The sequence below is a fragment of the Haemaphysalis longicornis genome, unplaced genomic scaffold (genome assembly GCF_048455015.1).
Source record: "Haemaphysalis longicornis isolate Haplotype H1 unplaced genomic scaffold, Haemaphysalis longicornis Haplotype H1 scaffold_6, whole genome shotgun sequence".
Classification (NCBI taxonomy): domain Eukaryota; kingdom Metazoa; phylum Arthropoda; class Arachnida; order Ixodida; family Ixodidae; genus Haemaphysalis; species Haemaphysalis longicornis.
Window position 1 is genome coordinate 21,233,064 of NW_027526407.1, and position 26,165 is coordinate 21,259,228.

A 26,165-nucleotide genomic window follows, 5' to 3' on the forward strand; every position below is an offset into this window, starting at 1 on the left:
CCTCGATGCGAATGTTTTCAAACGACACAATTGCTTTATCTAGTCGCCTCCGAATTCATTTCAAGTGGAAATGATAACGCCGTCAACTGTGCGGATGCAGGATATGTACAGTCGACATACGATATCTTACTTCTCAGAATACATACAGCCAAACCTACACACTGCTGCCACCGAAACCTTTGAGCGCAAGCACTTTCCTGGCAAAAACTTCACCAATATACTACGGTGTAGTCATTGGCGACATTTTATTAATTGTGTCCCGACTACAGAAGTGATTTACTAATATTTTAATGGAAGGTTTGGGACTACGGCCGGCCGTAATACCTTTGCTGGCGGGCGGAGCCATAATAATTTCTCACTCAATAAATCATAATTGTACGTTGCTTCAGTGAGAATGGGCAAGATAATTTTTTTTGTCGGCGACTTCAATCCAGATGTCTCCAAAGAATACCGGAAGTTCTTCACACATGTCGTTTTGGTAGAGCTTCTAATAGCAGAGGCCCTCTTACTAGCAGATTTCGTGGAGCTGTTACCAGTTCGTTTGCCAACCGTTAGAAGTGTTTGCGCATTATGTAGGTGTGCGCGGAGTGCTATATTGGTAGACGGGCCGGTACCAAAACTCTCGCCACAATTTCCATATACAAATCCGCTGTGAAAACCGCAGGCTTGCGAATTAGAAGTTTGTATGAAAATGAACAGCTCTAGGAGATTTCTGGGCATCCTGACCCTCCCATACAATAAATCACGTGGCACTTCTTGGTCAGGTAGCTTACCGTAGTCTCATCATCATCATCACCTGATTTACGTCTACTGAAGGGCGAAGACATCTCACATATACCATCACACGCTCCTGCCATGCGCGGCGCAAGTCCATTCTTACCCTCCTAATTTTCTTATTTCATTTCACCATCTAGTTATTGGCCTTCCCCTTATTCTAGACCCGCCTCTTCATAGCCGTTCCTTTATCCTGCTGGTATACCGGTTGCCGTTCTTTTTACAAGATGGCCAGCCAAGGTTCATTTCGTCTTCTCATTTTGAACTACGGTATCTTCAGCTCAAACTTGCTCCCTGGTCCACGAGGCCCATTTCCTTCTATGAGCTTTACCCCCGTCATCCTTAACAGCGGCGATACAGAAAATCGAAGCCTCGAAAGTATACAGAGCTTCATAGATATGAAAATTGTGTTTTAAGCAATTAAACGTTACCTGAGCATCGGTAAGAATGACGTATTTCCGCTTCAGTCGTGGTTACACTCTTTCAGGCAGGCTGCCTATGCCAGTCGCCTCATTGGAGAATTTACTCGCCGAAAAATTTTATTATCACTCTCTGTGTGACGATACAGGAAATTGAGAATAGAAACGTCTTTCATAAAGTAGCAGCTTTTGACGCTCGCCATTGAAGAACGTTCATCCGACATTTAGGGTTTGTTTTGAATTTTTTAGAGTGAAGGTTATTTTTGTTTGAAATATGAATTCTTCTTACCTGAATGAGCAAGTGATGACCTATATAGAATCATTCATTACAAGAAAGTTCCCGAGTATACATGAATATTCCTGTCACCAGCATTTTATTGAAATAACGTGCAGTTCACGTACGAAACTTGTGAAATAAAAAAAAGCTGAAAAGACGTACACGCAAAATCTCCAAGAAATAAAGGTTCGAGCCCTGTACCAACAAAAAGGAGCTCTTACTGCTTTTTTGTCCCTGAAAGGTCCCATACAAACAGCATAGTGCTCCGAAAGGTGCTGTTCAGAAAAAAAGGACGGCAAAACCACACCTTTTCGCAGCAGAAACGTCAAACAGAGCTTTCTGCGAATTGGATTGGTGTCATTTTTACTGCCGAAACACTCTGTTCGTCTTATGGGGACCTTTCCGTACACATTTTATACAAAATGTCAAGTAAAGTACTCACAGTAAACTTACCCATTGTTATAAAGCGTCGGGCTTTTTTGGCTGCAAGCACATGTATTCTTGCTAGAACTTTTACAAAGAAAAACCGTTTATTTCGCCAAGAGATGTGAACCTGCCTTATCTGATGCCAACGTACACATAAAGACATACTCAGGGAAAGAACATGAGACACTTGCTAATAGGATTCAAGATATTTTGGGTGCTGGTGTGCAACATTTTCGCAATAAGGATGGAATACTTTGAACCATGGGGTGTAGTGCAGGAGAGAAATATTTCGGGCATGCCTTTACGAAACCAAATCATGCCAACCTTAGCTAAACGTGTCGAAACCTGGCAGCTAAACATTCCGTATTTGTTCCATCCTGCGTCAGCAGAACTCTTCAAAAAAATTACACTACATTTCTTTAGCTAAAGAATGGTAGAAACGCAAACTATGATGACAGTGTGTTCGTGAAAGCAGTCACGCATTCGGCTGCTTCTTGATGTGGCACTTTTGAAAGTGGGGACAGTGTGAATATTCCCAGGCTGAACACGTTGATAAGACTATATCAACATATTATTACAGGTATTAAAGGCCTTACTAATCTTTCAATGCTTTTCTCTTAGGCTTTTCCAAATTCAGTTTCAAAATGTCATCCACTTTGATTATATTGTCCAAAAAACTGCGGCCCCGACACATTAAAGCAATTTTACAGCAATGCAAAGAACAATCTAGTACAACAAAGTTCTACGCAATTTCATTTTCATTGTACAACATACTCCAAAATATCAACATTGACGGTAACTTGCAAAGTATAAAAACGAACCGGGAGAAAAATATAGGCAACGACACTGTTTCCTCTCTTACTCAAGTTCGCGTAATAAACACATCGTTCTCGTTTTGTCATAAATTTATTAAGGTACAACGTTGTAATCTAAACAAAAGAATTCTGGCACCTTTGTGGTATTGCTATGGAACTCTGATATTAGGCTCCATGAAACTGTAGTCGGCTGAGGCTGCAGAAACAACAGAGCTGGCGGCCCCTCTACCTTCATCGGAGACCGGGCGGTTGCACCTTATTGTTTTTCCAGAACTGCGTGCTGAAAGTTCTCTATGACGGGCAGGCTCGCCCCTTTTACACCTCCCCCCAAAGTAAACCACGTTGGCACGCGCGCGATCCCGCTGCATCTGGCTTTGCAAACTCGGCGTCTGCGCTCCCCACTTAAAGGGACACTGAAGTGAATTTGACAAGCTCCCGGTTTTGCTTGCACTGCGTAGAGTGGCTCAAATTAACACACTTTTCATCGTTTATCCAGTTGACAAGTCAGTAATTATTTTATAAAGATCGAAAGAAGAAAAACTCCCATGCGTGGACTGCGGCGGCCGCACCATCTGACCGCTGTCCTTCAACCAAGTTATGGTTTCGGTTCTGTAAAACAACATGCTTGACATCCGGCTTTATTGGATGGGCATTCTCGATATCCGGTGGTCGTTATACCGCACTTCTGCCATGTTGTCGGCTGTAAAATGCCTGAAATAGGCCTCCCAGAACGGCTTGGAATCGTAGCAATCACTAGCCGAGGCCTTCGAAGTAGATGAACGCCCTCCGCGTGACCGCAGGCGCTCAAATGTCATGCGCTTTTCCCCCACATTTAGAGCTTGCCTCACTCATGCCTGTATCGTAAAAAGCGTGTTCGCCCAAGGCTAAGGATCTGCTGATTATGCCCTGTACCCACTGCCCACAAGGAGTCGGTGATTATGGCAACAACAAGCCAACGAGAACTCGCTAGAGCGTCAGTGTCAGTCTGTGTGCGTTGTGCGAACTCGCTCGTGGAGCAATGAACTTTGCGGCCCATAAATGGTGAACTCAGAATAGAAACCATCAGCCGAAAGCAAAAAAGTCAACTTACAAAAAAAGGAACGCATACTCGAGGATTCGAACATGCAACTTGCAAAATAACATTCCTAGCGCTCCAGACCACACGGAAACTTGCGAGCGCCGCCGCTGTTAGAAATATAAGGTATATAATGTATAACAAGTTTACGCTTTTATTCAGTTTTAGCATTTCAAGCAGATTAGGTGACTGTTTGTTGTATAGCGCTCGTGGAGTAAGCGTCGCACAAATTCCCCCGATATCTCACGTCTGGCAATTGAATTTCGTAGAAGGAAAAGCGTCCGCAGATAGGTAGTCGGGCTGCTGATGGCTGCATTTATTAACCCAGCGCAAAAAAGTGCTTCCTGCTAACTAGTTTTACGCTGCACGGTAAAAGTTTCAGTTGATTTTGTTTCCTTAGTACCTATATTGACTTCGCCGACTTCTCCCGCCTCCAAGTGGCCTTAGATTTTCCTACTAGCGTACCAGTCAGCGAAGCTTCCCATGTGCGCTTGTGCAGCACTTGTGTGTAGCGACCTGGACGTGGAGCTTGACACAGTGTACAAACTAACAAACTAACGAAAGGCACATTCTTGCATTCACAAACGTGTCGTGGCTCATCAGTTTCAACTGAGCGAACGAATCGCGACGACCAGTTGGCGGCCGGCGGACTAAACGCTGGGCCGAGTGACTCTGTCGGAAGGTCGGAGAGCCGTTCAGTAGCGCAGTCAAGCCAAGTCATCTCCTCCTGACGTCACACAAAAACGCCACAGAAAATGGGCGGAGATGCAGAGAGCAGGACAGCATTTTCGAGTTGATATGTCTACAAAATAAATATGAGTAAACGCAGAGTGGTCAAAACAAGGCCTATGAACTCCGGACTACAATTTGCGCTAGTAATCCGGTAATGTTTACAAAACACTTCACTGTCCCTTTAAGGGGCGATAGAACGTGAGCTGGTGGAGAGAACAGCACGCGAAAGATCATACAAGAAACGCTGGACAGGGTTTTCTGAAAGGTCGAGCTGAGCAACGCGGGCGCTCCTCACGAGGTGTATGCTCACTTGCAATCAGTATTTTTTTCTGGTGACGCTGAACTGAAAAATTAAAAGCTGAAACAGCCCTGCGTTAAAAAAAGTTCCGAACAATCACCTGTGTGGATTTGCGTTAGGTGTGCAAACACGAATCCGTGCACCTTTCAATACCTTAGCTCAAGCGCGAGCATCTGGCAGAGTCAACGCCAGGCAGCGTAATATGTTGTGCACACAGGGCGCTTCCGCACCGCTGACGCTGTCCCGGCGCTCCACCGGTGACACAAGCGAAACCTCAAGCGTCACGGACGCGAAGTGCAACAAAAGGACAAGACCGTCTGCATTTTGGCTGCTGAGGGCGCAGGCTCACCGCGCGACCAGGTGCAGAAAGCCGAGATTGGTTGCAGCCTGAAGGTGATTCGCGTGTTTTGGGGTGGCCCAGTGGTTAGCTAACCCGTTTCACGGCGTAAAGGTGCCGGGTAAGATTACCGGCAACTCCCTAACAACAGCTTTTTTAAAGCTTGGAGGTTTTCTTGGTTCGATCGACGGGACTGTGTTGCCGTCAACAGCTCTGCCGTGGAAACTTATTCATCGTAGGTGCTCCGATGGACTTGTATATTAGAGTTCCGCTTTCTCGGATATAAAACATTACAAGTGGGGAATTCGCACAAAGCTACAGGAAGTAAATGATTTCGAGATACTGTGCGAATAACAAATAGACACCTTCTTATCAGGACCTCATACGACATAACAAATATAAATGTAAGCAACAAGAGAGACCTAAACTTAATAAATCCTCTATTTCGAGAGCATGTGATACTGTTGTCTCCAAGACAGTGTTTGCTAGCAGTTTTCTTGTTTGAATAGTTTCTAAGAGGGAATGTCTTCTTTGGACTCTTTCTATCGGACATTGTATAATTAGCTAGCGACTGTTAACCCTATATTATTAGACATCTGTTAAAAACTGCCGTGTTAACAGCTCGCTAACGGTCGATGGCGACTGCAGGAATCAGGCGGCGCAGCAAGATAACGGACCCAACTAGAGGCTTCTGTACCGGTGTCAGGGAGTCACGGTGAGGCTTCGAAAACCACGTGCTTTAAATAGTCATAAGTTTAAACCTATGCTTTGTATAATACATAAGAAATGTAGTAATCACTTTGCTTTTGTGCTATTTTTCTATAACGGTTGTGCTGTTATGCTTAAATTTGTGCACAGACGTGTTATTATATACCCTGTAAATCGGGTGGCTGAGGCCTCTGTTAGGCCACGTTCGCTTTTAGTCTCAGCCTCCCCTTGGTTTTGCCAATGAATAAAAATCAAATACTCAATAACAGTTCGAGTCTCGTAAACCGCTGGCTCTTGTCATACATCTCCCAGTTGTTTAGTGCAAAGAAATGTTCAGCCACATTTCAGGCAAAGTCTGTGCATATGACCGGCTTCACCCCGTTCACTTAGTTAGGAACGCTCGTTGGGTTGGTTTTTATTATAGTAAGCAAAAAAAAAAAAATCGGCCGCGTATATGCTCCTTTTGTTGCAAACGTCGTCAAAAGACGATAGTCTTTGTAGACATTTGCCAAGGAAATGCCCCCCTTTGGTTTCCCGCTCACCTCTCATGCTGTTCCTGTACCCTCGCGCTCATTCCAAGGTAAACACACCAAAGGTTTGCGTAAGGCGATTTGAATTTACCGCGTTCCGCTGCTACAGGCCGGGTTCCTCGATGCCAGCGCTTCAGTACGGCGGGGACGCGCATGAATGGAGGCGGCCGACTAGAAGGTTTATAGAGCCGCGTGGCCGTGCTCCACGTGCGTTCCAAGCAGAACGTGGAACCTAGCTAGTGGAACTTTTCGTTGCTGTTGCCGCGTGATTTTTCATATGCCGCCAGGAGGCGGCGGTTTTTTGCAGTAGATGTAGAATATCATTTGCGAGCGAGAAACCAAGCATCCATGAATTTTTTAATAAAGGAACACTGTAAATATCCCTTGTGTACTAATTTCCTGTCTTATATTTGCGTAATGTCTTGTTCTTGTTGAACAAAGTTGGCAAGTATGAACATATAAACCGGGCTTAGACGTTTACGTGTGGCTGTGAGTATATAAGACTATTGCGCAATATGAATTTTACTTTGGCCGGGTGGCTGAATCGAGTCACAGACAGAGAGACAGACAGACATACAGACATACATACAGACAGACCGAAATTTCTGGGTTTAAGTATCCCAAGAAAGACTATCATCTTTAAAAGTGGCCTAGCAAAAAAAATGGTGCGTTCGGAATGACGCAGAAAGGCTCCTGCTGCGCAAGAAAACAATTACGCTTTCGAAATGACGCAAAACAGCTCCAACATACGAAATTAAACCAACCACAAAAAGAACACACTTCCGCTGGCGCAGTTTCAGGAAGGGAGTGCGCGAGCACTGCGAAGGCGGGAAGTTTAAAATGCATTGGGTGGCAACATAGAGTGGAAAACGGCGGCGCAGCCCATTATGGCGAATCACTTCTCTACACTTCCGACAGTTTATTATTGAGTGGAACTGCTTCGATATATGAAACACTGTTTCTGATACCGGATTTCTTGGCACTCCGAAGTGTTACCTAATTGATAACATAAACATATTAAAAAAGTTTATAATGCTCTCAGAAAGCTAGATTGCGAAAGCATAACCCGTATTATGTAGGTTCAGAGCGAGTTAGGGGAAACGCGTAGGAGACTCAGGAGCGTGTCGGCACGAGACAAAGTGTGCATCAATCTTTTTTGTTGCTTCGGTGAAACTTAGCTTTGTCACAGCGTTAACTAGTATCAGCTAAGCCAGCAGAAAATATTTATTGCATCAGTGTTAGTACTTGAGATGAGATGTACACAAACTGTAATAGTAATGTGCCTCAGTTCTGTGCCGAATAATTAAACTAAAAACGTACCTTCGTGACACCAGTGTGGTTAATAAAGACATGTTTCCGGGCTGAAGAATCCAAAATTGATACACCTTGGCAATAAGACTTCTCGTGAAGAAACAATGTCACCCTTGTGTCAACCGAACGTCGTCATTATCAAAGCAGGCATCTACTGACGTAAACTTACACCTTTTGAAAGACGGTTGATGACCAGACGTCATGCTCTTTTTTCGCCAAAGCAATTGTCATGGGTGCGCACTGCACACGTCTTGAGCTTGCCGGAGTAATTTCATTTCTAGGAACGTTACCTGTCCTAGATAAAACTTCTGTGAGATTTTCATTTCGTCTAGTGGTCAGTAAGGTCTTCAAGATGCTCTCCATAGTCATTATTTTTTTTCTTGCAACCGCCGAGGGTAAGGCTGCGGTATTCGTTTTTCACAGATGAACACTGTTAAAGCTGGAAGACGTACAGGTTTAGCTAGTACCCGGCAAAATGTATTTCACTAACTGGATAGGTAATTATCTATTAAGAGTGGGTGCGACGTGAGAGTAACTATTTAGTGAAAAATTGTAAATATTTTGACTTTGTGGCCCAATTTTATAAGCTAGGTAATTTTGCACAGTTTTGTTTTGGCAAGAAAGGAAGTATAAAACATATTTACTCAATTCTCTTTATACAGTAAAATCTCGTTAATTCCAAGTCGAAAGGGAACATAAAATTGTTCGAATTAAGCGGAGTTCCAATTAACGGGTGAGAGCTGGATGGAATGGACTTCGCGCCATACCGCACCTGCAGAACAAAAAGAAAAAGCCACCTCTGGACTTGTTATCTCGCATTAGGCGCTACTAGATCTTTGTGGCAGCTGATTTTGTTAATGATGTTCATGGAAACTGAATACCGAAGGGCGCCGGCGGGGCGGCGCCCGCTGCGGAAACGAAATAGTCTAGGCTGTCGCGGCGGCGGAGCGCTTGAGCTACGCCGTTGTTTTTATGTTTCGTTATTTTTTATCGCTTGTAAACTTGGTTTGGTTTGAATTTGAAGCACATTGTAATCACTCTGGACCGACGTCTTCGGCGGAGAGCGACGGAAACCAGAGGATCCCAGTTTGAATTAACCGCTCTGGATATCGATGCGTTCGAATTATCCAGAGTGTTCCCCCATTGAAGTATACCGTGCTGTGCCGGGACGAGGGCGTCAGTTCGGATTAACCGAAGTTTGAATTAACCGAGTTAGAATTAACGATATTTACTGTATATCAAAGCAAGTCATGATCGCCAGTGTTTCCAGAATAAGCGTGCTTCTTATGCTACGTTGCTTCTCGGCTGATAAAATGTTTGATAAACTAGAATTGTTTACGCTACAGCTTACCCGTATTTACAATGCCGAAAGGAAACTGGAAAAGGGAGGAAAAAGCGTACCATGAATGGCCAAACCTCCACATTTCCCCATCAAATGCAAAACGTCATCTAAGACTAGATAATAGAGTCGAAAACGTTGCAATGTCGATGTGAATAGACAAAGATTATTGTTGGCGTAATTATTTTATCATGCCCTTTTGGCCCCCCTAGCTACTAAGATTGTGGTACGTCGATGGAAGTACATTTTTATTTGAATGCCAGGTTACCGCATGGACAGCAGCGTTGTGTTTCCATGTCTCTATTCTTCTGCTCTCAGTTTTGGAACTAAATACTCACCGAAATAATGCAGTCCGCCGTAAACATAGGAGGACAGAACAAAGCTCTCTTCATGATACATTTAAAGTGTAAAGTTTTGCATAATGTTCCCGTACCTGTTGCATGCCACTTACGTAAGCACGCAAAGCATGTAAGAAAACGAAGTGTCTTACGGTACCTGCTACTGCAAGCGCGGCCTGGCAACCCGCTGAATGAATTCAAGTAACCCTCTTATTTACCGAATGGGCAGAAACTGCCCTCGCAGCCCGGAATTTGCCGGGAAATGTCAATGGCCAAGAACAAACCAAAATAGAAACCTAATCCATATCAGGTTGAGAACGGCGTCATGGTAAAGCTTTTAACAAGTGCGGCCAGTAGATTACGACGATATTTGTTTTAAATTTACCGCCATTGTGGTAACGTATCGCTATAGGAACCTGTCCCTAACGAAATGACACTAGACAAAATATTTGCTAAATATCAAGGTATAACCGCTACTACGCCTTGTCTTTGCATCCCGGCATTAAAACCTATGTGGTGCTTTGGATGAGGGAATTAATTAATGCAGCTGAATCTTTAACACTGAAGAAGCCAGTAGCAGTGTTTTGTAAGGGGCATATTACAGTCCTCTTAAAACTTACATGTCTTTTACAAACACAGTACACTCCTTAAAAACTTCACAAACCCACACTTTTTGCGGAGATGAAGTTTTACTCCATAAACCTTCGTAAGAAATCAGAATTGATTTGTACAAAATCCCTTACTACAAACACTTATCTTTCAGTATTGCTGTTAGGGGACGAAGTGAGAACGGTAAAACACTTGCGATATTTGAATGCAAAGCGAAGCTCTAAGTGAACTTAAATTGTGAAAACACCAACAAAACGAGTTCCCTTCACAACATGGAATCAAAGCGCAGAACCGTGAGTTTCCCCAGGTTTGTCAGCAGCAGACAAACTTTTTTTAAAGAAACGAAATGTTTCCGGAGAGCACAAACGGAGGGGGGGGGGGCGATTCGATCTCCATCGATAAATAGGTACTGGCGTATTTTTGCTCCTGTGCACCAGTATGGTTCTAACAACAGTCTACATCCTAATGTAAATTTTCACTTCATACGCAGGGTACCATAAACCGGCGCCTAAGCTTGTTTACCCAAGGCTACTGGAAGAGCGGTCTTCAGAAGGAAGGATGGTCATGCATATCCACGAAGATTTAACGCTGAACCTTCGGAAAGCCTCTGTGGCTGCTCCCAAACTACGAGTCTTAGACGAAGAAGACGGTGTCACAGTCACTCGATTTGTATGTGTACAACAAATTCCAGAATTCCTATTGTTCGCAATCAAAAGATACGTTTAGTGAACTTTAAATTCTGCAAATGCAGCGTTCATTGAGTGTTTTACTACATTTATTAGGGCGCAGCACTGGCGATCGTCTCTGGGCTGAGCCGGTTTTTGGCGTAAACCGAGGGTACGATGGCCTGGACCTACGGGTGAAAGAAAATCTCACCACCTCCCCTCGCGGGAACCCCTGTGTAGATGCGACGCATAGGCGGAGCGGCGAAGGGACCGCGTTTTATAGCGCGCATAACGTTGAGGGGACTGCGTAAGCCGGTCCCAGTCGATGACGACGTTGGCGTACTTGTAAAGCGGCGTGGACTCTAGGTGTTTGAGCCAAGCGTGGATGTTGCTGCGTGGAACAGCACCCCGGTTATATGCGCAGCGCGCCCGAAGGAGAGGAAACCGCGGAAGAGAGAGTACTGCACATGCGCCGGCCCCAGCGCGTTTGCCGCATCTATGACGCAACGTGCCGCGGCTATGACGCAACACAATCCAACACAATCCACTTTAATCCAATCCAAATCCAATCCAAGCCAAGCCAAGCCAAGCCAAGCCAAGCCAATCCAGTCCAACCCAATCCAATCCAATGCCCCTCGCGAGAGAGTGTTCGCTATCGGAGAGGAAGGGAGTGAGCGGCGGAGAGCGCAGCTGGCGCGGCGAGAAGAATGGGGGAGGGGCGGACAACGCCGACAACGACGACGACGCCCGAGGGACAAGGCGTGTGAATCAGATGCTCTGCATTTAAAAAAACGAACGATGAAAGAAGAATGCGAGGGAAGAGAGTGTCGCAAAATTGGGAGGGGAGGGCAGTCGCCGTGGCGGAAGGAGCCGTGGCTCTCCAAATGAATGTACGCGGAAGGGGAGCAGAGGGGGCGATATGCTGTTCCCGCATGAGGCGCTCGACGTCGCAGCACGGGGCGAGAACGTGAGCGGGGCATGCGCGTGACTGTGATGTGCGTTCGCTAGACGCAGTGCGCGGTCCCTTCCTAAGACGCACTACACGCCGCCGCCACAGAGGCTCACCATTGCTGCCGTCGAGAGAACCCACGAGTGAGTGCTGCCTCAGCGCACGTCTGCTGCCCCCAAATATTGCATTAAGGAGTATCGTAATCGCCAGTTTCTGTTTTATATATATTTTAAGGCTTTCACTTCCACACCTACGGCTTCCACATGGCACTAAATACAAATACTTATGTATGCACAAGGACCGTTGTAAAGAAGTCATTCAACTGCCGTAAAAATCTTTCAAAGGCATTGTAAATGAGCAGGTAATTTTTGCTTCTTTACTAAGGCTTGTCTTACGAACGAGCGACTGAACAAGCATCCAAATTTGTGTTATAGAGTAAAAAAAATTTTGGTGTAGGGTTCCAAAGGCAGTGTTCAAGAAGCGAATCCATCCTTCTTGTGAGCGCACTTTCCGCCATTTCTGCTGTCATTGCTACCTGACTTAACTCCTAAAAGTTGCGAAGCGAGAAAGGATTGAGCAATAAAACCCGCCCTCGGCATTTTTTGCCCTGTCTTGGACTGCACAACTGCACCTAATCTGTATTAGCCTGCATACAATCCGTGTGGGTACACTGCGAGTGTATCACGATATAAAACGAACACAAGGAAACGCGGTCGTGGAGCCTGGTTGAACAAAGTTTTTCGAGTGGCAGCTCGGTTTTAGCTACTAGTGCGAGCAGGGAAGGCACACATAATTATCCCGCAAGAAAAAAAAGTGAGGCTGCTTGGCGCATTCGTCGCTTTGGGTGCGAACGTCAGTAATCTTGGATGCAGCCAGCGCTTCCTTGCATATTTTTTAATGCAGGCTCACTTGCTATTTCCCACTAACCCACTTTTTGTACCTCTCCCTTTGGAACAAAGACCGGTTAGACTCTTCCACTGCACAACCAGACGTGGCACTGTCCTTACCAGGCTGATCCGGAAGGTGGGGTGATGCCCAAGAAACCATATATTTTATAGTTTTGTACCTCCAGATATAGAATGAATGAATTATCACACGTTCATTAGAAAGAAAGAGGGAAAGAGGGAGAGAAATCCTGTTGACAAGACTGGATGCCTCGGTATAATAGCTTTCGCACTAAGAGAGCGTCCGGGAATGCACAGAGGCACGCAGGAAATCTCTATCACTGAAAAAAACTTGTGATAAACCGGTATTAATTGAGGACGTACAGCGCAGACTTTTGCGCTTCGGTCACATATATTCCTCTAAGCCTGCTTTACAGCATTAACTAGTAAAGTGGGGCTTTGTGCGCGGTGCATAGCTCTCTGAGGTAAGCGATTGAATATTCCGGATCATTCAACTGGGCGTCTATGCTTCTACATCTAAAACTCGATTTAGTGCAGGAAGCATCGAAATATTTTGTTTATTTATTTTGTACATAAGTGTTTGTTAAATATTGTGTGTGATGCTTTGAAAAATTGAAGACAACACTTGTATACATACTTTAGAGAGTACAGTTGCGACGCCCACCTCATTCTTTTCGCTTTTGAAACTTTTGTCGCCAAGCTTCGTTGTCCGAAGACGCGAGGCTAACGGTCCCGCTTAAAATAGGAAAGTTTTGCTGTCAATGTAAAAACGAGTGGTACTGTTCTAGCGAGACTGAGTGGCTTGATTATGCCTCATACAGACGAATGGTTCTAAAAATGCGAGTATGTAGCGCCACACTCCCGCTCTCCCATGCATCCCTAGCCAATGCTTTGTTTTCCCGTACGACATTTTATTTCGCTATGATGTTGATCAAGAGGCTGTCAACTGCAGCATAACGATGTTGCCAAAGCCCTATTTTCTGTCTGTAGATTCCAGCTACCACCGATGCGTACAAATGCTTGAAAAACCGCCATATTCCTTGTCAGAGGTAGGGCCCTATTAAGGAAAAGCTTCACAAGCACGCAGAAGTAGAGATACAACGCTCGCGTAAAAAGATACTGTAAGTAATAGTATTGACAGACCCGTTATCCCCCTTTCATTAGGGCGCGGTTTTGAGCTCCGTTGGCCCCACGAGGAAAGTCCGCTACGCCGACGTAATGAAACTGAAAATCAACGGGATATTCTTTAAAAAAGCCTAATATTTAACCTGGAGGCGGATGTGAAGCTATTTTATGCCTCAAGACTTGTAGCACTTGACTCACCTTGAGATACGCTCGCTGCCTTTTGAGATGGGTGGCGAACCACAAGCAACAGTGCTGGAGGCGCTGCACGCGAACAATGGAGCAATACACTGAGTTCTCTCATTAGCAGATGCGCAGACAGTACACGTTTCTTTATGCATGAAGGTGGTAATGAGCACCGCTGGTCTTCGTGATCCCTTGCCTCGTGGCGTTATTGCCATAGTAAGCCACAGTGCACCACAACGTAAGCAGCTGGTACCTGAGTATTTGATCATTGAGCCGACGAGACAGTGAAACAAGTAAAAAAGGGACTAGACACTACCGAAAATTAGGCGTGCAGTGACCTTTAATTCTGATTAAACAGGGCATGGTTGTACCTTTGCCGTAACGATTAAAATGTTCCAGAATAAGGTGAAATGCAAGGTACAGTCATTAAAACGTTTATCTACAACCGTGATTCTTACTTCAACTGGCCATATCTGAAAAGGGCTGACGGATATTCTTCAAACAAGCGTTGGGGGCCGAAGGGGTCGACTTTGGCTTCCGAATTCGGCACTAATTTTTTAAAATTATTTCAGGCCAACCCCGCAGAAGGTCAGAACTACAAAACGTCGTGTTATAAACAAGCGTTTTACCGACTGTGCGTGTTAGGACACTTCTCTCATAAAGGCGGCTTCGGAAACGAGCATACGAACGAAACGCGAGTACCGGACTGGAACATGGGGGGCATGAACTAAAAATACAACATTGGTAAACAAATATTCACGCTTGAACTTCCCACCCCAATGTCTCCCAATTCACAGTAGCACAAAAACACATTGAACACCCGGTAAAGTGTTTTTTTTTCTTCAGCTCAGAAGTCTGAAATTGTAGACACAAAGACATGGAGCGAAAGTCATTATTGTTTATTTGCCGAGAAAACTTCTGAAGATCCTACAGCTTTTCCACGGGCTATAACCTGGGCCAGTAAAAGCCGAAGAACAAACTTTTCTTTGTCTTCGACTTCGCAGGTAAAGGACAGCTACTGTGGGTACCTCTTAGATGGAACTTCGCTCTGAGGCTCAACATTACCTATTTATTTTCCGCCACTTATTAAACAAATAGACCTGTATTATCACAACTATAAGTTGAAAATTTAATGTTTCAGCTTAAATCTCCCTTATCGAAAACATCGTCTGTGTAGCATTTTATAGAAGGTCATAAAAAGACATTGCAAAGTGTTCATTTTTTGAGTATGGGTTGTTTATACCACCTTGTGTCTGCTTCAAGTGCGTACATTATTGAGTGTTTGGCTCTGACAGAAGAGAGCAGGCTATATTGCACTCCATAAAAAGTAAAGCTAACATCGGCAGAGAAAGGGCTAGTTTGTTACCTTTGAGAGAAATCATTATGTATTTCCACAATGTATTTTCTCTGAAGTAACAGTGATACAATTAGGCTCTTGAATTTTCTGCTTTTATTAGACAGCGACATAAAATAGTGAAATTATTCTCCCGCTTTACAGTATGAAGGTGCTGACATTGAAAAACATCTTTATGAGGACGAAGAAAAAATTGCCACAGTCCATGTTATCAGAAGTGAGCACGGTCTACAAATTGTGAGTATTTCATGCAGTCAGCGTCGAAGCGCCTGCCGAAGTTTATTTTAATTGTTTTTCCGGCAGATTACAAGTATGTATATACAACACAGTGAGAGGGATCAGTTCTGATGAACGTAAATTTTCACCTCAAAGACCGATCGACCAGCACACAATTCCTAATTTTAATTGTTTATTTCTACATACTGCATACCCATGGGCTTCTCGCAGGAGTGGGGTATGCAAAGCATACATCACTGGTCGAAAAGCATTGATACAACGTACACTCTTGCCGTTTAACAAAAACATACGTAAGGAAAAATGGCGGAACTCCAAATAAACCTTATAATGAACACAAGAAGTGTCGGCAAGAATAGATTGTTGTGTGCTAAAGAGAAGAACAGGCGATAGAAATGCAGACACAAAAAGGGAGTGGGTCGAGTCAGCACGTAGGTTCCATTCCTCTATGATATGTGGAACAAAGCTGTATTTGAAAGTTTTGGTGCGGGCGAAATAGGGGATTAGGTTTCACTTCAAGGCAGTTCCGCTTCACCCTTTGTTATATCACAGAAACGTTATCACGGTGTGAGGCACAGTTAATTCTCCGCAAGCGATGGGGCACTAAATATAGAAGGTTGCCTTTGGACAAAGCAGGTTTTATGTAGATATGGTAATGAGAACACGAAAAAGGGAGCAGTGCATAAAAGCCCTCGTTGCCAAACTTCCAACGAAGGGGATGGCGGTTGGGGCGCACAGCCTGGGCAAGCACTCGCATTGCCAACTTGCAATCATATCTTGCCATATATAACCGCGGCTTGGTTTCATCTGTCCGGCCACCCCGTAATGTCTTAGGTAAAGGATGCCGTGTTTGCTTATTTATTTATTTATTTAATATAATATTTATTTATTATGTATTTATTTATGTACCCTAAAGCCCTGAGGCATTACATAGCCGAATGCGTATATACATGTACTGCATAGAAATAAATCGACTGAAACAGAAAAATTGTAGTCACGTCACATCCCTTGATGCAGAGTTCAACTAATGGCTACATACAAACAAAATTAGTTATGGGAACTTCGCCTTCAACCTGGGTCCCCAGCTACACCCTGTGCCGGACCTTTAGCGGGCACTTCAAGGATCTTGGATGTTGTCCGCCCGCGCCATTCCAAATGAGTCATGGACGCACACAATACCCAGGCCCATGCCCACAGCATAATACCAGTCCAGACCTGTCAGGCCCAATTGACACAGGGAGCTGCTATGACCAGCCGACGTCACCAGTCGTGACGTTACCCTGCTGCAGTAGCGTTCCCCTTGCCCAGTTCTCCGGCGCACTCTCACGGACCTCGGGCGTTTCTATTCTTGCCGGCTGGCATCGCTGAACCGGGACCGGCGTTCCTAAAGCAATCACAATGATCATCCTCATAAACATCACCACCGGTGGCAACTGACTTCTGCACTCTTATTTCTCCTCATCTAGTTTCATATACCAGACTTTCTCTACAGCGGAGATGACCATCCCAGTCGAGGCCACTAAATTCAAAGTTTACATGGCCGTGGGGAAAACGAGACAAACTATAGTAAACTTACTACGGTATACTTACAGGTCGCTAATGACACAGAGCCCGCACAGGTTAGGCATCCGCAGACACCCAGTATCGCCTTTCTTGAAGGTTGGGCCAACGGGGCTTGCCTGCACTACTGTCTTCGCCATCTTCTCGGGAAGATATATGTTGTTTCATCACGTGCATGCCGCGTGTAGATCGAAAAAGAACTAACAAAATGCTACGGCAAGTTCAACATATTATGTATTACCAACATCGATTAATAAATAGGTGAAAGCAAGAATTGAGCTTTCGTAGCCTACCAAAAAGAACATAAAAAGTACGCGTCCGCAAGGCACATCAAAACCATTCGCAAACCTTGTGCTGTATACCCCGAAAAACCAGTTTATTTAAAAGGAACAACAAAATAACAAAGTAATTTTCTATTGAACTGCCGCCGTTTTGTGTCTGGCATTCTGTATTCGAAAAATACAAGTACTAAACTAAAACACGTCCTTTGAAACTCACATCTTTATAAGTGCAAACAAAGGCCATTGCTTCAAGGTGCATTTCAGTTTTACACTGCAGTTTTACCGCCCGGCAAGAACTGCGGGTATTGTTGCACAAAGTGCTGTGAATACGCAGACATTTAGCAGAAAATGTCACTTTTAAAACAACAGCATGGGCCTTAATTTTGCTACGAAGTTGCGTACAGAAGCTACAAAAATGTAAACGGGTGTGGGCGAAAAACAAAGTCCATGCGACAGTGACGTCTTAACAAAGGTAGCCCCTGTTTTCTCTGTTTTGAATGCTCGCATTTTGCGCGTAATCATGAGAGAAACACATGTTACACGTTTAAAACAGTTCTTTCTGCAATATTTTCTCGAAACACCGTTTCTCACCCAGTCGCTACCGGCTGCACGTTTTCCTTGCGTAGCATCAGCCTTTCTCCGTCCCCACTCTTGCGCAGGAATACCGAGGAGCACGATACACTAAGGTTAAAACCTGCACACGTGATGGGGTGTTGACTTTACAGAAAGCGAATTTAACCTTTTCAAGGGCCTCCTGCTCCTCTGCGAACTAAATATACCTTTGTCTAGCTGGATTCCAGCGTCGGGCGCACGCTTCTTTCTCACTTAAAGGAGTAGTGACACGAAATGTGAAAGCTCAGATAACTATGTAACAAGCTTCCTTTGTATATAAAGATACCCCCTCTGAAGTTTAAACCGTAACGGTTTAGTAGAAAATATCTTCAGTCAATTCTAATCCTTTCACGCACGAGAAAGGTCATCCGCGCCGTCGAGGAAGCTCAAGGCGTCATCTGCGCTACCACCCAAACGGCCGACGTCAGGGCTTCCGTGACGTATCAAAGCCTCCGCGGTGCGGTTGGCGCGCGCTTTTCCGCTTTTTTGACACGTCACAGTTTTTGGCGCATGACATCACGTGCGACTGTGGCCGGTCCGGCCGTCCTGGCGAGCGCGCGCGCCCAGACCAGAATCGGCTGGGGTGCGACGTAAAGAATGACGTCAAATGCGCCCTCCCGTCTTGGCGGCTGCCTCGGTGTTCGCTTCGCCGAAACCAAAACTGCCACGAATAAATGGATAAATAGAGCTTGAAGTAATTATTTATGCTACGTTCGACAACATAATGTGCTATTCTATGATTAGTGGGCTCGTAGGTAGCTATAGCAGCGACAAAAACGTAACACAAGCATTACGTGTCACAGTACCCCTTTAACGCTTCGTGCTGAATCAGCTTGCAAATTCCGAGAGATTGTTCTTGTTCGGCGTTCTATTACTTGACATTTCAAACCGTCTGCATCTTGGCAGCTACAAAGTAAACAGTAGAGTTATAAAGGCATTCATACGGAACAATTATAAGAAAGTGCTGCAACATCATGTTTTGTAAGTTTATTTTCTTCGCTGGTCCCTACCCGTGTGGAAAAGTTTGTTTGCGCATTGTTGTGTCTTTTAGGCAAATATGTGCTAGGTTTCCTCGTGTTGGAATGCTTAAAAATAAATTTGTTTATCACTTTATCCTATTTTGTGGCGTCGAGTAACATTCAGGTACATTTTTTTAGAGCGGCTTGGTGGGTCCTCGCCACAGAATTGGACCAATGCCCGTTTTGGAAAGGAGTGAAGAGGGAATCGTTCCCCATGTGATGCATGAAATCGAGGAAGAGGAAATGATGGATAAATCTGTGAATATGGAGATAAAAGGTGAGAAATGTTTCCGAAGCGCTCTCATAGGGCGCTACGAGCTGGTCTGTAGCCTCAACATCCAGATGTGCGTCAATAATTCTTCCGTGCAAAGTTCTCAAACGACCACCTCTGTTCGTGTTACCTGCTGATTTGCTGTGTAGCCCGCATCAATACAGGGAATCCTGTTTTGCAAAAGTACAGAAAGCGTACATATTTTAATTTGGTAGTAATATGCCACCGATCAGGTATGAGAAATGTAGCTTTGAAAATTATACCATATCGGTGCTAGTTTTCGGAAAAGCCGTGGGTGCTGATACTTACTTTTATTATAGTACGAAACTACGTATTGCACCTAGTTTTATTTGGCCAAGTTTGATCATCATTAAAAATAAATACGTGCTTCAAAACGGAGGATTTCAAAAAAAGAAAGAACCTGCATACTTTCACATATTTCCCTGAAGGCCCCAGGAAAAACAAATAAAAAGTAAATCAAAGTTCTTCTCATATACAAATAGTTTTAAGTGAACACCTGTGTTTTTATTTACTTCATCTGCTAATTTGATGCACTCGACACTCAACGGTGACCCGCTGACTAAAAATTGTTATTTGGCAGGGCAGCGGTAATCTTTGAAATTTCTGCTTGGAATTTGCTTAGGCGAGCTTGTTTACTAACATGTATAGCATGCTTTCGGAGAATTTAAAGCTGCGCAAAAGCGGATACCTGCAGTTGCTTAACGGCTAACGAACATAGCACAGTCCTTCAAAAGCGATGGTTGGTCGTAGCTGTTTAAATTAGCTTCCCCTTTCTGCACACGATAACACACTAGAAGCTTTCAAGGGCCTTTTTGGTTTTTGTTGCCTTTTGTTGCCTTATAAACTTTGGCTTATAAAATGGGAATAAGTGTTGGTTTTTTGTCACTGAGGATATTTTCATTAGGTTTTGCCAACTTATTGGTGAGACACATACGCAACGAAGGAAGCGACACTGTGCTTTTCCGCACCGTAATTGCTTCCTTTAGATTGTCAATGTGGCGCCTGTTTGGAAGTTCGTACATTGTAACAACACACATGTTTTATTAGTTCTCAAATTAGGCACAAGAGAAACGTTTTACGGGATGGTGTACATCCAGTCTTCTGTATTATGTCAGTTTCTTATCCAGCGTTCGATCACTTCCTGCATAAGGTGGGTTCGTACAGATCATTTCTGAATATTTCTTTTGTAACACTAAAAACATGATGAAGAATTTCTGGGCATTCATTGCCTACCTTTCGGGTATTATATCAGTGTTCATTCTAGGCAGTTATCAAAACAGGGGGAGAAGAAACAACATTGGTTTGGGGATTTTCCTGACAACGGAATTACGGATACTAAACAATGACTAGAACAGTGACTTTTTATGTAATGTAGGAGCAGCATAAATGTTGCCCTGTTTAAAGAATGAACATTATTCTCACAATATCTGGGCCCTAACTAATATTTAGGGCTTTTTTGGAAGGTATCTGAGGTACCTTCACTAAAAATGGTTGCCTTTTATAATATGTAGTCAAGTAGTCCGAAAGTGTACCCCGAGCAATTACAGTACACTGTTCAGTAATTATTCACCAACAAAGTAGCCACATTATTGTATGCTGGCAAGTGGCAAGCAGTTTTAGGTCCAATAAACGGCTTTGGAGAGTGTTATAACTCACGCATATTTAAAAAGTCGGATGTCTTAATATTTTTAATTTATATATTGCGTTTGAAAGTGGTTCCCCTCAGAATGATTCTTTTAACAGATTATCAAACAAACAATAGTCAGGAACGGAACAAATTACTATCTCTCCGACAACTGCCGTAGATACAGAAAAAAATGTACTTGATATGCTGAAAAATTTGCATATGACTTAAAAACCATTTTGAACTAAGGTTAGCGTTAGCTTTGTAAAACAGCAACTGGGTTCAGTTAGATAAATGTTGGGAAGTATAAATCCAAAAGATAATTACAAGCCTAATATAAAAATACTCGTTAAGCATTTCAGTGAAAGCTTCTGCTAGATGACGGATCTTTCAGCTGAAAGCTTGATCCAAACGAGTGAAAGAATGATGTACTGCCACCTAATGAGCAATAAAAAGTGTTTTAATAACATTTTTCGAAGGTGATGGTACTGAGTTTTAAGTTCAACATCTGCTTCCATTGTTTAGCAGCACTAGTGTTAGTGTGTCCCCGTATTGTCATGAAGTGACTGCTTCATCGCGAAGGTGTCATCGCGTTTTAATGACAGTATGCTTCAGGCTGCAATTGATTGGCCTGAGAAGAAATATTTGTATTTGAGGAGACAAAATCGCGTTTTATTTTGGTCACTTTTCCAAACGTTGAGTCTTGCAATACCGTTAGCCGGAACCTGTGAGCAAAACATTGGTTGGCTGCCTAATCCGACACTAAAATTTCAACTGCGTGGTAAACCAGTCTGCACAACGCCCATTGGCTGCATGTAAGCTAGAGCCCTAATGTCATTTTTTAAGGTAGTGTAACAACATACACATTCAGAAGATTTGGCCAGTGACGATGGTTGCAGCTGTAAGAAGCTTACGGCATTTAAACAACTCTGATATGGCTACGAACTAGGGTTGACGAGTGAGGATTTAGGGTAGGCGCAGGCAAGCCCATGGTGTATTGCGCAATGCCATTCCTTCGTCTGTTTTGCCTTTATTCACCCCTATTTGCAGTCTGCGGCAAACCCTGGGAACGTGGCTGCCATTACCTTCGAACAGATACCTAGTGCTCCTGGGTGGCAATCATTTGCTTCGAGATAGGTAAAAGCCTGGCCCTGCCGGTGCTACAGAAAACGTAAATTACATGTGTTGATATGCGTGCCCAACCTGTCAACTGACCGAAAGATGTCAAATCACGTTTGATTGTGAAATCAGGACTAAAATTGAGCTAAGAGGACATTTTAAAATAAGCCATAACGGGTTTTGGAAAAAATTATTAGCATTGCTGGGGTCGAACCCGGGCCGTTTCTTTCGAAACAAATGACGCTTCTACCCCCCCCCCCCCGCCTACGCTACTGGAGAAGAACACAGTTGCTGTATTAAAAGTTGCATAAAACGATAGAAGGAGTGTCCAAACGAAGAACTATGTGGAGTTCGGTGCGCGCAGGAAATGCCGAGCTTGTATCCACAAGGAAACGAAATCCCTCTCCTGGGTATTTACCTTAATAATGATGTTCTCCAGTGTATGAGCCATACTTAATCACATGATTGGCAAATTATCATTCGTTGTAAAAATATTGCTAATGTGGTCTCCAGCATCACCTGTCTTAAGGATCAACATAGCCAGGCAGGTCCGCCACTGATGGCATGAACCATGAGAAGCTCTACTATAGTTAACCTGTTCCACTTTTTCTCCGACATCTACATACCCACCGAAATTCATACGTACGTATTCAATGGGAATGCCCGACGACATTGTCAACTCCCATGAGAAGTTTGCGGACAATTGTTACTTCAACGTTGACGGCGACGTAGTCAGTGTAGGCCAAGAACCTTCTGTTTCACCTACCGCTGTGCAGTGGTCAGCTATGGAAATGTCTGCAATCAACTTAACCAAAGGCTGAAATGATCTGTGTCTTTGGCTGATGTGGCCTAGCTTCCAACGCTTACATGCTGGTTCGGGGCCTAGCAACTCACCCTTTCTTTATATTTCCAGAATTTCTTGTATTTGAAAAATGCTCCCTCATATCGGTTCCACGATTTTTTTATAACAACGGCGTTTAGTACCTTGTACGTCAGTTTAGGTGCGGAGAGGCCCCTCTCACCACGTTTAGTTAAGATTCAGTTCGGCATCGCACCGTAAGTCCTCCATCGCAGTGGCTTGAAAAAGAAATACTATGCAAGGTGAATATAAACACCCTCGATTTTAACATAAGCTGCCACGGGAATTGGTCAATGACAGTTACAGCCGTGGTTAACATTTATTGCCATTTCACCAGTTCGGTTTGGTAGAGACTGCCACATACCCACCCCACAAGTGACGATCACAAATTCTGACTTCATACAAACAAGTTAACGTGCCCTTCTACGTTTTCAGTCAGGGGTAAGCGTGCCAGCAGCTCTATTCATGTTTGTTATGAAATATAGATAATTTTTACTTTTTTATTGTTACGATTGAAATTACGCTTATCAGAATTCTTATGAACACACAGTATTCGCCTTTTATTCATAACTACACACTTTTTACATTGATATTTTGTCTGGTCAGCATAAAAACGTTTTTTGAAAATTTAGAAGAACATTCTGACTGTTGAACAGAGAATTTGATAAACGTGTTGCTTTTTAAATACTGCAACAAACTCCCTCTCTTTATACATGCTTTATTGCAGATAACAGAAACTTCGTTAGTGAGCGGCAAAGCCGAGTCCCGTACTGGGGTCCCGAAGTTGTACGGGTGGAAGTATTCATAGTTTCTGATGAACGCCATTACCAACACTTTCGAACAACAGAACTGGTGTTGCAATATTTATGCGTGATTATAAACGCAGTAAGTATGTTTCTGAAATTTAAATTATAGCTTGGAAAGCCACCGTAGCTTTCGTCCTCCGTGAACTCACATTACATTCTTGGCCGTGGCTTTAAAACCCCATTGCTGCTAATGAAGACTGTACTGCCCCGAAAAACAAATTCTTCCCACAGCAGTGTGTCAGACGAGGCTCGTATATGAAAACATGTTTCTGAACTACTAGACACGATAGGACGGCTCATTCATGCAAACATTAAAGACCTTTTTTAAGTGCAATGCACTTCTTAAGCGACCCTGAACCTGCGTCTACCGGCGATGTCCGCATCACATACCCACGTGGGGGATTGGCCAGGAATCTCCTCGTCTTCCTTGGCAACGGGGGGAGATGGGCGCGCGCTGCCTGGCCGCTGACATGGCACATACCCACGTGGGGGATTGGCCAGGAATCGGGCGTGAGAAGGGCTAATGCACCCGCTTAAAGGAGTACTGACACGAAATTTCAAAGCTGAGATCCGCTCTAGCAATCAAGTACAACGACAACACAAATAGGTGTCTGTGAATAAATGCATCTTTCTTTCTTTGTAGTTGTGTGTGTGTGTGATCTCTCTTTCGCGAACATTACCGAACCGCGCAAATTCAACTCGTGCATTCGCACTTTCACATTCTTCCCCTCGGGGAAATGCGGGGAATTTTTTTAACCTGCACTGGCTGCAGTGGTGCAAGCAGTGCAGCATATGTTCATTTTTTTACAAAATGATATCCTTGGTAGCACTATGCACTGGTCTGCGCGACACTGCCCTAACCGGTGACAGTTCACCTGAACAAAAAGCCCCCACTGAGTGCCGCTAAACTATTTTGGGCGCATCTAGGACCAGACTATTGATATGAGCAGTATTCATCTTACATAAAAGAGGCCCAAAGTGTGGCACACCACGCAATCCTCCCAAACTAAAATATTGTAGGGTGCGCTGCGAAACTAAAAAGAAATATTAGAATGGATATCTCATCGTGAAGCGATAATCAATACCGGAGATGTCACAATTTTTTCGGCCCCACCCGGGATCGAGGCAATACTTAGGCGACCGTCTTTTCCAGACTCCTATTCAACTTCATTGTCCTGAGTCTGCAGGGATGCCAGGGCAGCTTAACTATCTACACTGGTCGCCTTCAGAAGATGACGGGATACTCTGGAGTTGCTAGAACACACTTGGAGGCCTGCAGAAGACCCTTTTAGTCTCTGCAGAAAGAGCTGGGCAGAACGCAAAAAAAAAGCGCGGGCTTGCCTTGCCTTGTCACTCAAAAACTCAGCATTTCCTGTAGCGAGGCGGCGCAGCATTAAGAAAGAACAGAAAACTACTCAAGTACTCCTGGAGGGACAGGTGGTCACAACAAGAAACTTTCCATTTTCTATCGACGTTGGCTTCCTGCTTTATTCCGACGTGAAAAACTAGCAGATGAAGCCCCATTTCAAAAAGATATAAAAGCAAGTGCTATAGGTGATTAGAAGAATAGAAAACAGGCAAGCCTATAAAAAGGATAGTCACTTGATACCCCCTGTTCCAGCCTCTGTCCTCCCGGCCCGGGTGTACCCAGCACCACACTTTGTGCTGAGCAAAGAGATACCGACAATTTCAAGGTATTGTCTAAAGAAAATAGTGCCCCCACGTCACAGTATTATCTGAAAAGTGACTGAGATCATTCACCGATAACCCCGCAACACGAGGGTTCCTTATATCGCCGATGAGTTGGCAGAGGAGGGTCGGTCAAATCAGAATACATGCGTGCATCGCTTAAATCACAACTCAATAGGTCCTTGAATGCGTCACGCACCACACGGCAACATGTATCTCGGCTGTCGCCCGGGTAAACGAAAAAAAATACAGCCATAGGTACGTATGCAAAGTATGCTTCCTCCTCTATGGTCGCCCGCATGTACGAATCTACACTTCAAGGAAAGCAGGCAGAAATTACACTGCAAATGCGAAAAACATCTCGTTCTAGGCGCCACCAGGACACATATGACACATAACAAGAAGCCAAAGAGCAAGTTATAGCTCTAGTCATGACTCTAGCAATCCACGTTCTGGGAAAACTTTGTGGTTGAGCTGCCCTCTGTCCTCCCCAGACCACCGCCGAAGCAACGAAATGCCACGGCAACGAAATGCCCTGTCCGCACTCTACGCTTTCAGGGATGACCTGCCTCCGCTTGACCACGTGAGGTATGCCCACACCCGGCGCACGTTTAGCCTGCGTTCTTGGTACACTCCGTGCAGTACAGCACGTCAACCGTCGTCCGCACCCTCAAACACATGACCCTTATCCTCCTGGTCCACAACGGTAGAATCCACTCCACCGTCAATCAGTTGCACTGAAGTCGTTCAGATACCCCACCGGCCACAGCTGTCGGCCGTGCCCCTTGCCGATATTCCGCGAGACAGCACCAGTGAGTCGCAGGGTATAGTAGAGGCGACCTCACCTCCGCGTCGATTAAAAATAGCACCCCCATCCTCATGTTGTGTCAGCTACGCCCCG

General features: G+C 44.4%; 1 protein-coding gene across 1 annotated transcript in view; it reads left to right on the top strand.

Moving 5' to 3' along the window:
* Positions 1-8,054: 8,054 nt before the first annotated feature.
* Positions 8,055-26,165, top strand: part of LOC144142934 (venom metalloproteinase BumaMPs1-like) — a 39,896-nt gene continuing 21,785 nt past the window's right edge. The window contains exons 1-5 of the mRNA XM_077674764.1: positions 8,055-8,097; positions 10,479-10,657; positions 15,314-15,406; positions 19,014-19,152; positions 23,497-23,654. Of these exons, the coding sequence (XP_077530890.1) occupies positions 8,055-8,097; positions 10,479-10,657; positions 15,314-15,406; positions 19,014-19,152; positions 23,497-23,654 (612 nt within the window). The remainder of the gene's footprint in view (positions 8,098-10,478; positions 10,658-15,313; positions 15,407-19,013; positions 19,153-23,496; positions 23,655-26,165) is intronic.